The 14,217-nt window shown below is 34.0% G+C and overlaps 1 protein-coding gene and 1 long non-coding RNA gene across 2 annotated transcripts; one reads left to right on the top strand and one right to left on the bottom strand.

The window, feature by feature from the left end:
* Window positions 1-8,155: 8,155 nt before the first annotated feature.
* LOC122277582 (zinc finger A20 and AN1 domain-containing stress-associated protein 8-like) lies at window positions 8,156-10,275 on the top strand. The gene is made up of 2 exons (XM_043087618.1): window positions 8,156-8,308; window positions 9,437-10,275. The coding sequence occupies exon 2, from the start codon at window positions 9,450-9,452 to the stop codon at window positions 9,981-9,983; it is 534 nt and encodes a 177-aa protein (XP_042943552.1). The 5' UTR covers window positions 8,156-8,308; window positions 9,437-9,449; the 3' UTR covers window positions 9,984-10,275.
* Window positions 10,276-12,185: 1,910 nt separating this feature from the next.
* LOC122275080 lies at window positions 12,186-12,941 on the bottom strand. The gene is made up of 2 exons (XR_006228485.1): window positions 12,586-12,941; window positions 12,186-12,490 (listed from the first exon to the last, which is right to left on the bottom strand). It is a non-coding gene; the product is annotated as an uncharacterized LOC122275080 (long non-coding RNA).
* Between the last annotated feature and the right edge of the window lie 1,276 nt (window positions 12,942-14,217).

The raw sequence follows: 14,217 nt of genomic DNA, 5'->3' as shown, positions 1-14,217 counted from the left end.
ATACTTAAAACATCCATTTAGAAAAACCTAATAATCAACACCAAACTTTTTTGTAAAAAGATCCAAGCACTTGAATCACAAGTTTTGACCTTAAATCAAAACATCTCCAAGAATTTCAAAAATCAAATCTTACTTCTAACATATTCATAATATCATCCTAACATCAACCATGCTTTAAATCATCAAACTAAAGTCACCAAAATCACAAAATAAAATTTGGAGTTTTTGGTTTTACACTTAGTCCAAAAACAGAAACTTTTTCCTCAACTAGTTTTGATAAATCTCTTGATCTATGACTTATAAATATATGATCTTCAAACCAAACCATTACATGGTTTAAAAAGATGTCCTAAAACATATACAAGCTTCTAATTCAAGATCACATGGTTAGAAATTAGTCAAAACATAAATTTAGTCAAGAATATCCACACTTTGGCTTATCTGAATATCTCTTTGCATAAAATTTTATATCTTTGAAACTAACATCAAATATCTTCAAAATAATAATATAACATGTATATAAGATGTTTAGGATCCTCCAATAAAATTATCAAAGTCATTAGAATAGGTTTAGACCACCAAAGAGTTAAACTTTCTCAAAACAGAAACTGTTTTTCCTCTTCCAGTTTCTAAGTTTCTAAATCTAAGAAAATCTTTCATCAAAACCTTTAATCATGCAAAAATCCTCAACCAATAGTCATATATACATGTTAAAAATACTCCATAAAAATTTCGGACCAATATCTATCCATTAGCTTGGTCAAAAACTCCAAACTATAACATATTCTCCAGTTTACCTCCCAGAATGACCTTTCTATAGTTTATACAATATTTGACTGACCAAATTATCTTCAAATGGGGCAAATAAGATATCCATGTAAACTAGACTAAAAAAGGAACAGCTTATATGAAGGAGACTTTATGATAAAACATTTACAACAGCTTCGAAATTGGCGTGCAAAATACCTCCTAAAAGCTGTCCGAGAGAGAGTGTTTGATATTCTTTCAATGGAAAGTGTAAATGAAGATAATTTCGTGGGGAGAGGTGGCTGAAGATAATTATGGATCAGATGTGGAAGAGATGAGGCTGGAGTTGAGAGTTGAGTGTAGTTTTCTCCTACCCAAAATATCTATAAAAGATTATCTCATAATATTCTATCCAATAGTATCTACAAAAAAATAACTTAAGATATTTTTATCTAATAATATCTATAAAAATCAACTCAAAATATTTTTACCCAATAATATTCATGAAAATTACCTCAAGATATTTCTTTTTATCCAATAATATCTACAGTTTTGAACAGACGTTTTGTCCGAAAATATGAAAAAATGTTATTGCGCCATAAGACTTTAAATAGCCCTCCGAGTCTAATGGCACAAACCATAATACATTTTGACACTTCTAACTATCTCCAATAATCAAAAACACATTTCTGATACCATAGTAAATAATAACACTAACTATGTAGTTAGACAAAAACCTATACGATTAATGGATTCGTGAAAACTTATGGGGTTTTCACGAGATTCCTAAAGTTAATAGAAATTTCACAATTGAATTTCTAACGGGCTGTTACACCTTTGATCTTATGATTTCTTCTATAATAGAAAGAGAGAAATCATTTCAATGTCCTTTTATTGTTCAGTAAGTGATATATAACATATTCCCCCTGCCAATAATTCAAAAGACTTCAAAGTACATATCCAAGCACAAATTCACTTGAAGGACAAAATTTATAGTAAGGGTGAAAATCGACCCCTTCTGCGCGGTTTTTGGGCAAAACCACCACCGACCGATGAGAGTTTGAACGGTGGAACAAGCGACCGTAACGGGTCAACGGGGAGGAGAACAACTGGCCGTATTGACTATGGCGGTTCACAGTCGATTCTCAGTTCTCCCCCTACGGCGTCGTTCGTCTGAGAGAGTAGAGAGAGAGAATTGCAGAGGAGAGAGAGGGTTAGAAACGCAAAGTGGGCAAGAAGAACGAAGATGACGACTGTATAATATCTAAACGGCGCCATTTGGTTTAATACCAAACGACACCATTCTATTTTTTTTTTTTTCACCTTATAAACAAAACGACGCCATTTGGTTTAATAACAAACGGCATCGTTTAATTTGTGTGTAAAACACAAATGTAGTAGTAAAACGACGTCGTTCCACTTAAATTAAAATTAAGTAGAACAGCGTCGTTTAATATTGATAAAATTTAAAAAAATAAAAAAAATAAAAGAGTATTATTATATTGGCCGGTTCAGCGGTTTGACAGGCCTCAAACCGCGACCGAACCGACGATAGTCAGTTTTGTTTAAACGTTGCCGCCCGCCGACTGGTTCTTTGGCGGTTTCGGCCGATCTGAATTGGTCACGACCGGTTCCACGGTTTCTTATACACCCCTAATGTATAGCAATCAGCAGCAGATGTAGTTTCGTTTAGGGGTGATTTTGATCAAGTCCGGTCCGATTGGTCCTTAAGGGGTTTGTGGATTGGACCAGACCTATTTGGTCTAAGATTTTTCCACCTTGGACTGGATCGGACCGAGTATTATATAGGACCGAACCAGACCGGCCCCTTTCGGTCTGGACCATGCCCAAAATGGGCCATTCAGCCCAATCCAAATCTGGTTTTTCTTTTTTTTGCCCAATTTCAATTATTTTCAGCCCACTTCACATTTTGTACATTTTTAAGTTAAAAAATACTAAAAAAAACTTGCTCTTGAAAAAAAAATTTTGATAAAAGAAAAATAATCTATATAAAAAAGTAGAAAAACCAAAAAAGAAAAAAAAAAAAAAAGATAATGTAGTTTACAAGAGTAGATTCCAAGGGTCCAAATAAAAGAAAAAATATGTTACAAAACCAAAAAAAAAAACATAAAAGTAAATACAAATTACAATACAAAACACTCTCTTTAGTCTTTAAGATACTGCAATATCTACATGTAGACACTAATATTAAATAAGATGAGTTAACAACTTAACATAATTAACAACTAAGAAGAATACAATTATAGGATGATCCAAGCAAACTCAAAATGTCAAAAATCAAGTCCCTTAGCAACCCATCTGCAAAAACCAAGCCAAGATAGATTCAGTGAGTAAAAGCAAAACAAATCTATAAGTTATTTAATTGATCATATTATATTGGAACGCACCAACTGGTCTTTCTTTCTACTAACATTTTTCTACAATAAATGACAGCTAACAACAACAATTTAAATACCAAGCAATTATAATGCATATAAAGCATAAACAACAATTTTCCTCACTAATCTTCTCGCCTCTTTAGTCTTTAATCAACATTGGGTGTAGGGCCAGTCGGCATTGAATTTGACGCCTCCATAGAATCAGCAAAGTCCCCAACAAGTTCTATCCATAAAAATTTAAAACAAAACAAGTTAAATAAAGTTACATAACATAGAAGATAAAACAAAATAAACCACAAAAGATATCAAAAGTAAATTTATTACATACCCATATTCAGTTGTTTCTCAAATTCCTCCACTTCATCCATTAAAGTCCTAAGGCTTATTGGAGTAGAAGAAGAACGAAGCTAATTTTGTGCACATATGAGACCTTCAACCATCATCAGATTTAAACTACTTCGGAAAGGGTCAAGTACACGACCCGCAATGCTAAATATAGATTCAGAGGCTATAGTAGATACCGGTATTGCAAGTACATCGCGTGCAACCTTTGAAAGTACGTGATATCTAACTGAATTCACCTTCCACCAATTTAGAATGTCAAAATTATCATCTTGACCCTCACATCTTTCAGCTAAATATCTATCAACTTCTAACTTGCTTTCCAAAGAGTCTTCTAACTATAACTGTTGCTTAAATTGGTCCATCAACTGTGCCTTTCTAGATATAAACTTACTAACTGAAGGACTTACATCTTCATGTAAGGAACTTGCACGCTGAGAATAACTTCCTTCTTCATTTTCCATGTATGCCTCATACATGCGGATAAATGCATTTTTCACCTTCCAACTCAAATCAATGATTTTTTTATGATCATGTACATACATTTTTCTCAACCCAAAGTCAAGATATCGCATCTTGTAGCGAGGATCAAGAAGAATCCCAACATACAGCAACATATTTTGATTATCCAAGTTCTCCCAATACTTTTCAAACTTTCTCTTCATATTTGTAGCCATTAATCCCACCACGGGGCCTCGTCCTTTACACTCCATATTAATGGCATCTTTAATAGTAACCAACTCCGGAAAAAAAGTATTGCAAGTTACATATTCACCCCCCAAAAAACATAAAGTTGCATTATGAAATAATTGAAGCAACCTCACACACAACTGTACCTTCTCCCAATCAGATGCATTGGGACACCCTAAATTCTTTAACTTTCTCCTATTCACCACATCATCATCGTTGTCATATCCAATACTACCAAGGAAGCCCGGATCTTCTTCCTCCAACCTATCAAAAGCCTTTCTAAATTTTGAAGCTCTCTCCAACATAAGATAGGTGGAATTCCACATTGTCGATACATCTAGACAAACATGACTTTTGGATTGACTCTCTTCCAACTCCACATATTTCTTAAATGCACTCCACCTTTGAGGGGAGTATTTAACATACTTCACAACATCCCTCACTTTCGCAATAGACTCCTCATATTCTTTCAACCCCTCACTAATAATTAAGTTCAAAATATGGGCACAACATCGAACATGCAAGAATTCATGTTCCAAGATTGTGTCCCTCTTATACTTAGTTTTTTTTTTTTCAAATAAGAAACGGCCCCATTATTAGAATTTGCATTATCAAGAGTGAGTGCAAGTAATTTCGGTCGCCCCCAATCATGCAAACACATTTCTATGCCCTTACCAAGTGTATCACCCTTGTGATTTTCAACCAAAGAAAAAGAAAGAATTTTCTTGTGTAGCTTCCAATCATCATCAATAAAGTGTGCTGTGAGACACATATAATTGAGGTTTTGCACGGATGTCCATGTATCCATGGTGAGAGAAATTCGTTGCCCCCGAAGAGCATTTCTCAAGTTATTTTTTTCCCTCATAAACAGATTAAAGCAGTCATTGGCAACCGTCATACGGGATGGAATCTCTACCCACTTAGGGCAAACCACAAACATAAATTTCTTAAAACCCTCCCCTTCAACAAACTTAAAGGGTAACTCATCAAGAATAATCATCTCTACTAAGGCTTGTCGGCAAGCCTCAACACTAAATGCAATGGGCATAAGTGCCCCACTACCACTTCCTTCCTCCACCTTCCAACCTAGAGCTATTTGGGATTTATCCGTCTTCTTAAACGGACATTTCTTACATTGCTTCTCAATGTGATACTTCATAGACTTTGTACCTTTGGTTTTCATATCACATGCATACGAAACACCACAATAATTACATGCAACCCTAGGTTTAGTGGGATCATCTTTTGGTATTCTTGAAAAGTGATCCCAGACCATTGACCTAACTTTACCACTTTGTGACCCACCAACCGGCGATTCATTACTTACATTGGATGGGGGTAGGGGTGGAGGCATATCTTGACTTTGTGTTGACTCTTGCACATCATTTGTAGAAGACTCCATCTAGAAAAAGAAACAACCAACAATTAGATTGGATATAAAGCCAACCACTACAAGAATAAACAAATCATAGATCGAGATTTCAAACTAATATCTATAAAATCAAATAAATGCAATCAAACAAAATAACATTAAAAAAACAAAAAATTAGAAACATAAAGAAAAAAGCAAAAATTAGAAACAATGAATATTTACTATTACTAATAATACACTAGTACTAATACTATAACTAATAACTATACTAGTAGTATTATTAATATATGTTGGGGATAAATTGATAATACTATATTAAATAACAGTAATACTCTAATTACTAATACTCTATGTAGTTATAGTGATTTAAAATTAACATATTAAGTTAACTATACTAATACTACTATAAATTTATACATAAATTTCAACACCATATTCGTAGACTTTTCTGTCTGTCCCTTTGTCCTAAACTGTGTGATACAAGAAGTTAACAACCCACAAAGTCTTATTGAGAACAATGAATACCATGGGTCCAAGAGTTCAAAAGACAACAGCCAACAACCTACAAAGGCTCAACTAAAGAACAATAAACCCAGATTCAAATATTCACAAGAAAAATACCACGAAATCAGTGATCACAGATTCACAATTTACATACCACGAAATCACAGATTTACAAGAAAAATACCAGATTCACAAACAATACAAGATACCATGAAATCAAATATTCACAAACAATACAAAATACTAAAAAATTTGAGAGTACCAAAACCCATACTAGAAAAATTCAGGTTATCATGATTCCGTGAAAGAGGGAAAATTGCTGTTTTATGTGTGATGGAGTGGCTAGAGAAGGGAGCGGACGCAATGGAGGGGGCTGATTTGCTAGGATTTTTGACGTCTAAGTGACCAAGAGCTAGAGGGAGTGTCAGAGAGAATGGGAGGGGAATGGAATCCCCCCCCCCCCAAAAGACATCAATTACAAAAACAGCGTCGTTTGGATTGAAAATAACCCCAAATGATGACATTTCACGCAACTCTATTTTAATTTCCAACCTCACTGGATTGAAGACCGAAAACTTCCACTTCCCTAGATCAAAACAGACCATCTCCTCATTTGGTCCGGTCTGGACTGGACCGTTCCAGTCGGTTTCTCCAGTCCGGACCGACCGTCTTTCACCCCTAGTTTCGTTAATCCAAAAGAGAACATTTATTTTTTTTGATCCAAAGGTCTTCAAACGTTGACAACCTATGAGCCTACAGTATTGCATCAAGATAACCGTGACCTCTGCTCTGGATCATTCTTTGAAGCATTCCCAATTAAGTGGCATGATGAAATGCCCCGATGAATGGAGGGACATTAAATACTATGCACTAACCCGATAAATCCTTCCATTGAAACGTGTTAATCTTAAGCATTAAGATAACGGGATCATGGAATGACAACAGAGCACAATAAATTTTAAAAAAAATCACCAAAACATTTATATGAAGCAAAAAATAAAGCAACGTCCAAAGAGCCTAAATTCCCATCTAGGGCAACAAAACTCCGAAAATATAGTTGTGCAGTAAAAAGGTATTTTGAATATAATTTCGGGTACCTCGTTAAGCCTCTCGTGGTTAGTTGACGATTCATTCAGATTTTCTTGGTCGTCTTGTCCATCTTTTTGGAGGAATTCCTCATCTTCTTTTTCTTCTTCCAAGGAAACCATGGTTTTCTTTTTCTCCGCCATCGAAGCCTATATGCGATTGAGTAAAAAATGAAGCCCTGTAGAGGGTTTGGCAATTGAAAATTCCGATTTTGGGTGTTGCTATAATATATACAATGTGGATTTGTTCCCGCCACTTCGCGCTTTTGCCTCTACACCTTTTCCTGCTGTGACGATCACATATGGGCTTCCCTGTGGGCCTATACCCTAACCCTACATGCACATGGGCCGCTCTACGATTAAGAGAGAGCATAGTTTATAAAAGAAACGGATCACCACGAGTTTGATATAACTATCAATTATAATTTTTTCAAAGAAAAAAAAAAGAACAAATATTTTTTATAAAGAAAATATTAGAATAAATATTTTATTGCTTTTAATATTTAAATCTTCTCTTTTTTTTCCATTATTTAAAGTTATTTTGTTTTGAAGTTAGTGTATAAAACACATCATCAACATCATTTAAATAATAAATTTTAATTTATAAAATTTAATTTTTAAGATTTTTCTTTCAAATTAAATTATAAACACTTTATGCTTTAAATTATATATTATTTTTTATTATATGAGATGATTTGATTTGTTTAATTAAACCAATCTCAAAAGGTTAAAAATTTTACTACATATAAACAAAGTCGTGTATTAATATATATATCAATATTATTTTTTATATTTAAAATTTAAATTAATATTAATTTTAATAAAATTTATTTTTAATTAATTATATTAAATTAATATATAAATTAATACATAATTATAATTATAACTAGATTTTTCTAAAGGTGAAACGGTGGATTGAACGCCGTGGCAACGCTGGCAAGGGCAATGAAACCGATCCGTGAGAGCGTCGTTGGAAGAGAAAATTCAAAATAGTGACTCTTTAAAAAAATAAAAAATTAAAGGTAAAGATATAAACCTAAGAGAGAGAAAGACAGCCTGACGGTAATAACATATCTTAACTCAAACCTCTCTCTTTTTCTGCGTCTCTTTCTCTCCCCTGGTCTTCGTTTTTCCGATTATCTTTCGATTATCTGATCGATCGATTCTGGGTAAGATTTTTCCTCCTTTTTTCTCTCTGTTTTTTTGTATAAATAATTTTCTCTTGTAGAAATTATATGTTTGGATTTTGTGCACCAAGAAAACCAAACAGACGACCCGTTTCTTGATATATTCCTCTATCCTGATTAGGGTTTTCCTTTTTTGTATGTACGTCCGTTTGTATGTATATGAACAGACATATTGAGGGTTATATCTTGTTCTTGTTTATGAAGGTGATTAGTTGTGCTTTTTAATCGAGGTGGTTCTTTGTTAGGTTGGGCCGATTGCGTATGTTAAACTTTGTGGAAACATTTTTTTATTTGATGGGTAATAATATCCGGGAGAAGGTTGAAGAAGTCGGGGTTTTTGCTGAATATTTTGGATTCGTCTTGTATTTCCTTGGTTTATATATAAATTGTTGTGTGCGCAAGGAAATTCTTGATGTGCTTAGAAAAAAAGAAGAAATTCTTGATGTTTTGATATGCTGTGCTGGGTTAAATTTGTTTTGAATTGCTTTCTCTAGGACCATGTTGGTATTTTTTGGAGTTTTCTTTTTCCTCATCTCATTTAGAGAAGCTGATGAATTTGCTGACTTGGTTTCATTTATGTGAGAAGTGAAGATGTTTATCCTGGTAGAGTTTGTGTAAATGTTTGGTGGAGAACCACCACCCCCCACCCCAAGGCGGTGGGGCGGGAAAACACAAAACCCAAAAAAATGGAAAAAGAATATGTTATGTGCCTTCATTTTTTGCATTTTATTGCTGTTTAAACTTTTTCTGAGTTTCAATTTGATTCAAGAAAGTCCATGTTACTTCAGTTATGAACGCTTTTGTTTTTTTCCATTTGCAGCCTAGATACACGTTCCATAGGATTTTGTATGATGAAAATTTATTTTTATTGATAGAATTAAGCAAATCGCATGAGCTGCATTTAGTTTTCTTTATCATTTTTATGGCTTCCACAATTGCCTCTTATTTGCACCTGAGCTTGCCCCTTCCTTAGTTTGCTTGTATACATGGATTCATGTCCTCGCTTGTCTCTTAAGTATGTACTCCTTTTCCTTGGTTCCAAAGATTTCTATATGGTATTGTAATTGTTATCTTATTCTTGCCTCTGATTTCTAGTTGACGTTCTTGCAGGAAATTAGAGAAGATGGAGTCTCATGATGAAACAGGATGCCAAGCACCTGTGTTCCAAGCACCTGAACGCCCTATTCTTTGCATTAACAACTGTGGTTTCTTTGGAAGGGCTGCAACGATGAATATGTGTTCCAAATGCTACAAGGACAAGCTCATGCAGCAGGAGCAAGCCAAACTTGCGGCCTCATCAATAGGAAGCATAGTGAACGACAATGCTAGCAGCAGTGAAAAGGAGCCTGTTGTTATGGGTGTGGTGGATGTACAGGCTGAACCAGTGGAGAGAAGGATCCTTTCAACAGAACCATCAAGTGATTCATCCTTAAGCAACTTTGTTCAGATGCCTATGAAGGAGGGATCCACTAGATGCACAACTTGTCGAAAGCGTGTTGGTTTAACCGGCTTTAATTGCAAGTGCGGAAACCTGTTCTGTGCAATTCACCGCTATTCTGATAAGCATGATTGCCCCTTTGATTATAGGTCTACTGCCCGGGATGCTATTGCCAAAGCCAACCCTGTCGTGAAGGCAGAAAAGCTTGACAAAATTTAGGATTCATATTTGGAAAACTGGAGTATGATGCTCCTTTCTCTATCCATGTCTCTTTATATAAGTTGGCTGCTTGTCATGTACGTGTCCTTCGCTGATAAAAATGGCTGAAGTCATGTTAGTGAGGACATCTTTAGGAGAAGACTATTGTGAGGAGCTGAGGTTTCCTTTATTGGCTCTAGTTTGGTGTTGTAATGTTAAATCACGGTTGGCTGCGCGGTTCTTTGGTAGAACATGAAAAATGGTACTCCGTTTCCAATGGCATGTATATGCAATATTGTGTGCACTTCTTTAAGGGGTCTCTACAGGTATATGCTCTTCGTGGATATAAAACCCTGTCACAGATTGGGTCGTTGATAACTTTCATTATTTTTCCCCTTTCTGTCGATCATCTTCTTGTAGTTACTCGCGATGTATGTGGGGGAATGGGAGATTTCACTTACCGGATTACCAATTCATACCCAAATCTTATGTAGCACTTAATTTTTTCTCTTACTTTTGTGGGTCATTGAATTTCACGTGTTAATGTGAATGAGTGTCCCCGGTTTCAGAGTCGTGGATTGTTGGTGTTGAAAAACTCGGTCCGTTGTCCTGGAACTCCTCGGCTAGTGGACTGGACGTATATAGGCGATGGAATGGTTGCCAGTAGAATTTCTTATTTTGAGTGATGCAATGTTTCCGAAGAATCAGACGATGCCTTACGTCTGAGCGTTTATGGGGTGAAACAACAAAAATTATAAGGCATTAGAGGTTGGGACTGGTAAACTACAAGAGCCATTGGCACAATTACCTATCAAGAAATCTCATAATTAATATGAAATATACTTTAGCCACAAAAAGATTATACAAAGATAAATCTACAAACTGATATGGTTTAATATAGTACGATAGATTGTAAAATTACTTTTATTATAAAGTTGATCTAACAAATTTTATAAAATCACATCAATTTATAGATTTATTTGATATAATTTCTTTGTGTATGTAGTAGTTCTCAATTAATAATGCAAGACCACCAACACGTTCCAGGGCCTCTAAGCACACAGCTTTTGACTGTTTTCCATTTGTGAGGGTGATCCTCTTACGAAGCAATTGGTCTTGCAGCACTGTAAAATGTTTTAGACCCAGTAGCTTGTAAGGCCGGGAACGAGGAGCACGGAATGGCATATCTTTTGATAGTAGTTTTGACAGCGTAAACAAAGTGGAAACAAGAAAAAATGATTCTTTCTTTGATGCTTTTCTTTCCTTAATTTTGTTTGGTATACGGTGGTTGTGCAGTTGCTGTTTCAAGAGGATATCGCCGTGGACCCGTGGGAATCGCTCGGCAAAGGCTGGAGATTGAAAAAAGAGTGTAATATTCCCTCTAGAAAGAAGGCTCCCGGATAAAGGCATCTACAAATAATAAGCTTGACATATTTTGGGGGAAAAAAGTAGCTCCACCATTATTTTAGCTCAATGATAGTCTTAAGAAGTTGGATCCGTGCTGCAATAACTGGTTTACATGATGATATGAATTGGAATTAATCAAATAATTGTCACTTCCTAATCTTTTCGGGCATGCTCTTTTTTCGGGTGTGGAATTCCAATTAGTCGGATCAAATTTTGGTTATTTAACTTTTTCCGAGTATTGAATGAAATCCTCAACACTTCCTTTGGGCCAGCTTAGAAAAATAAGAAAAAATAAATTAAAAAAAAAAAGTTGAAGGGCATAAAGGATCATCGAGGGAACATCATCAACATAGAAAGCAACACGAAGCAATGAATAGAGATGTTCCCATGACTGTCCACCGTCTGCTGAAAGTAATGTTGGTTATAAGAGTGTGCATTATTAATCCATATAGCTTTCTTCATTTCAATAAGTGAAATTTGATTATAGCAACTTTGGCTTACCCCCACCATGATCATGTCTGGTTTCTGCGTCAAAGACAAAAAGGGCACCTTCGAAATCCTTTGTTGGGACTAGGAGACCTGTTTATGGGGAATATTGCTACTTGCTAGCAAAAATCACAAGCATCCAAAGTCTAAAACGGGGAAATGTGTAATATATATATATATATATATGCCCTCGGATGCTTTAAGTTTAATCTCTCTCTCTCTCTCTCTCTCTCTCTCTCTCTCTCTCTCTCTCTCTCTCTCTCTCTCTCTCTCTCTCTCTCTCTCTCTCTCTCTGTGTGCCTTTAACAAAGAGGAACCAATTGGAATGCATTAAAAAAGAGGAAATATTGTATAAACTACTACTAGTCCTGGCTTCTTATACTAGATTTTACATCTTCAAAAGTTCCATCTCGAGGGCTGACATTCTTGAACTTTCAGTCAATAGGGCTTATAAAGAATTTCTTATGAAATGTGTGGCCATAGTATCATAAAAATATATGGTACCATAAACGATAGTTCTGTGAGGTTTGAATGGCAGGAAATTGAATGGATGCCCATGTAAAAAGGGTCGACGGTGTCGCATATTTCATATTCCATTTAGCTCTGTTCTGCTCAACTCGTATAAAGTGTCCTGCCTGCATGAATTCAAGAAAATGTCTGAATATCTTTATAAAAATAAATAAATAAATAAATAAAAGAAAAAAAGTGCTTGTTTCTTGTGACTTTGTACCTTGTTGTTCAGTGCGAAAGAAAAGAAGTACGTTGGGGCAGACATGACAGTAAAATTTTTCTATAGATTTTGCCAGAGAACCGCAATAAATGGATCGTCATTTCACCTCAAACTCCCACAGCAAAACGTCGATCCCAATTCCCAAATGCAGAGACATGAAAAGAGTCAACTTGAAGAAAAAGCAACACACTGATAATTTCAACGCAAAGCTTTTTACTCCGTAAACACGTGTACTATCTCTATTGGTTAAGGACGACGACAGCCGTTTGACCTGCAGAGCAACTTTTTGCGCAGCAAGTTGACAAGACAACAACTTTACGAACGAGCGCCCGTGCTTGTGTTGGCTAGCAGTGCGGATTGAGTAGAGACTATTATTTATCTCTTTTTATTTTATTTTATTATTCTAATTTTTTTAAATTTTTATATAAAATATAATTAATTATTTAATTTTTTCAAATATTAAAATTAAAATATCTCATTTCTTTCAATCTTATTTATATAAAAATTTATAAACTGTTAATTAATATAACATGATAATTTAATCTTATTATTTATATTTATTAATATAAATAATACTATAATATCCATAATTTATACCACTCACTTTATCTTTATTCTTTTAAAAATTTTATGTGTAGTCACTTTTTTTAATTTTTTTGCCCACTTCATTAATGTGATTAGTTGAGTATTAAAAAAATTGATACAACCAATCACATTAATAGAGTACGTTGAGAGTATACAAAAATAATTATATGTAACATTACTCATAATGCATCTTTTTTCCTGTATACTTCAGGTACTCGAAAATGTAAAAAGAAAAAAATTAAATCTCAAAATTTCTCTACCTTTTTATACTTATATTTTTAATTTTTTAATAACCTAAATGACATCATAATATGTGTCGCGGGGGCAAAGTAAATAGTATAAATTATGAAACATTGTAGCATTTCTTAATTAGTACAATATTTTTTTATGAAATTAGTACAATATTTGATATAACATATAAATTTTAATCTTATACATGAACATTAATATTAAGTTATTAAATATAAACTTACTTTTAATATATATATTTGGCATAATAAATTATAATATATATTTGTTATAAATATATTTACACATTTGATCATATATACTCGCATTTGATTAATTTATGTAGTGCTACACATGTAAATAGTAAATAAAAAAAATCAGACAAAACCAAACTGAAATTGGAAAAATCGAAAGTTTCATGTTTTAATGATGAATCAGTTTGTATCAATTTTTAAAATTTTAAAATCAGTACATATCGATTCAATTTAAAAATCTGTCTAAAACCAAATCGAACCAAACTGAATACACCAGTAATCAAAACGAGTCATGGGATTTATCTTAATAAACACATTCAGAAACAAGATTGATTGCGTTGAATAAACATGGTTTTTTGTCCATAATTTTTTACAACATTATTGTATTTTTTAAGTCATTGTTTAAAACACACCATTCATATCATTCAAGAAAAAATATATTTAGTAGCCACACACTTGTCAAAGGAAAAAATAAATAAAGATCCATATCAACATATATGTGGTGTAAGGCTACTGAGTTGAATAATTCACCATTTAAATTGTAAGATTTGATTTATAATATTTA

Source organism: Carya illinoinensis, chromosome 9 (assembly GCF_018687715.1).
Source record: "Carya illinoinensis cultivar Pawnee chromosome 9, C.illinoinensisPawnee_v1, whole genome shotgun sequence".
NCBI classification, from domain to species: domain Eukaryota; kingdom Viridiplantae; phylum Streptophyta; class Magnoliopsida; order Fagales; family Juglandaceae; genus Carya; species Carya illinoinensis.
Note: the sequence above shows the minus strand (reverse complement) of the source record. Positions and strands in the feature narration are given on the sequence as shown.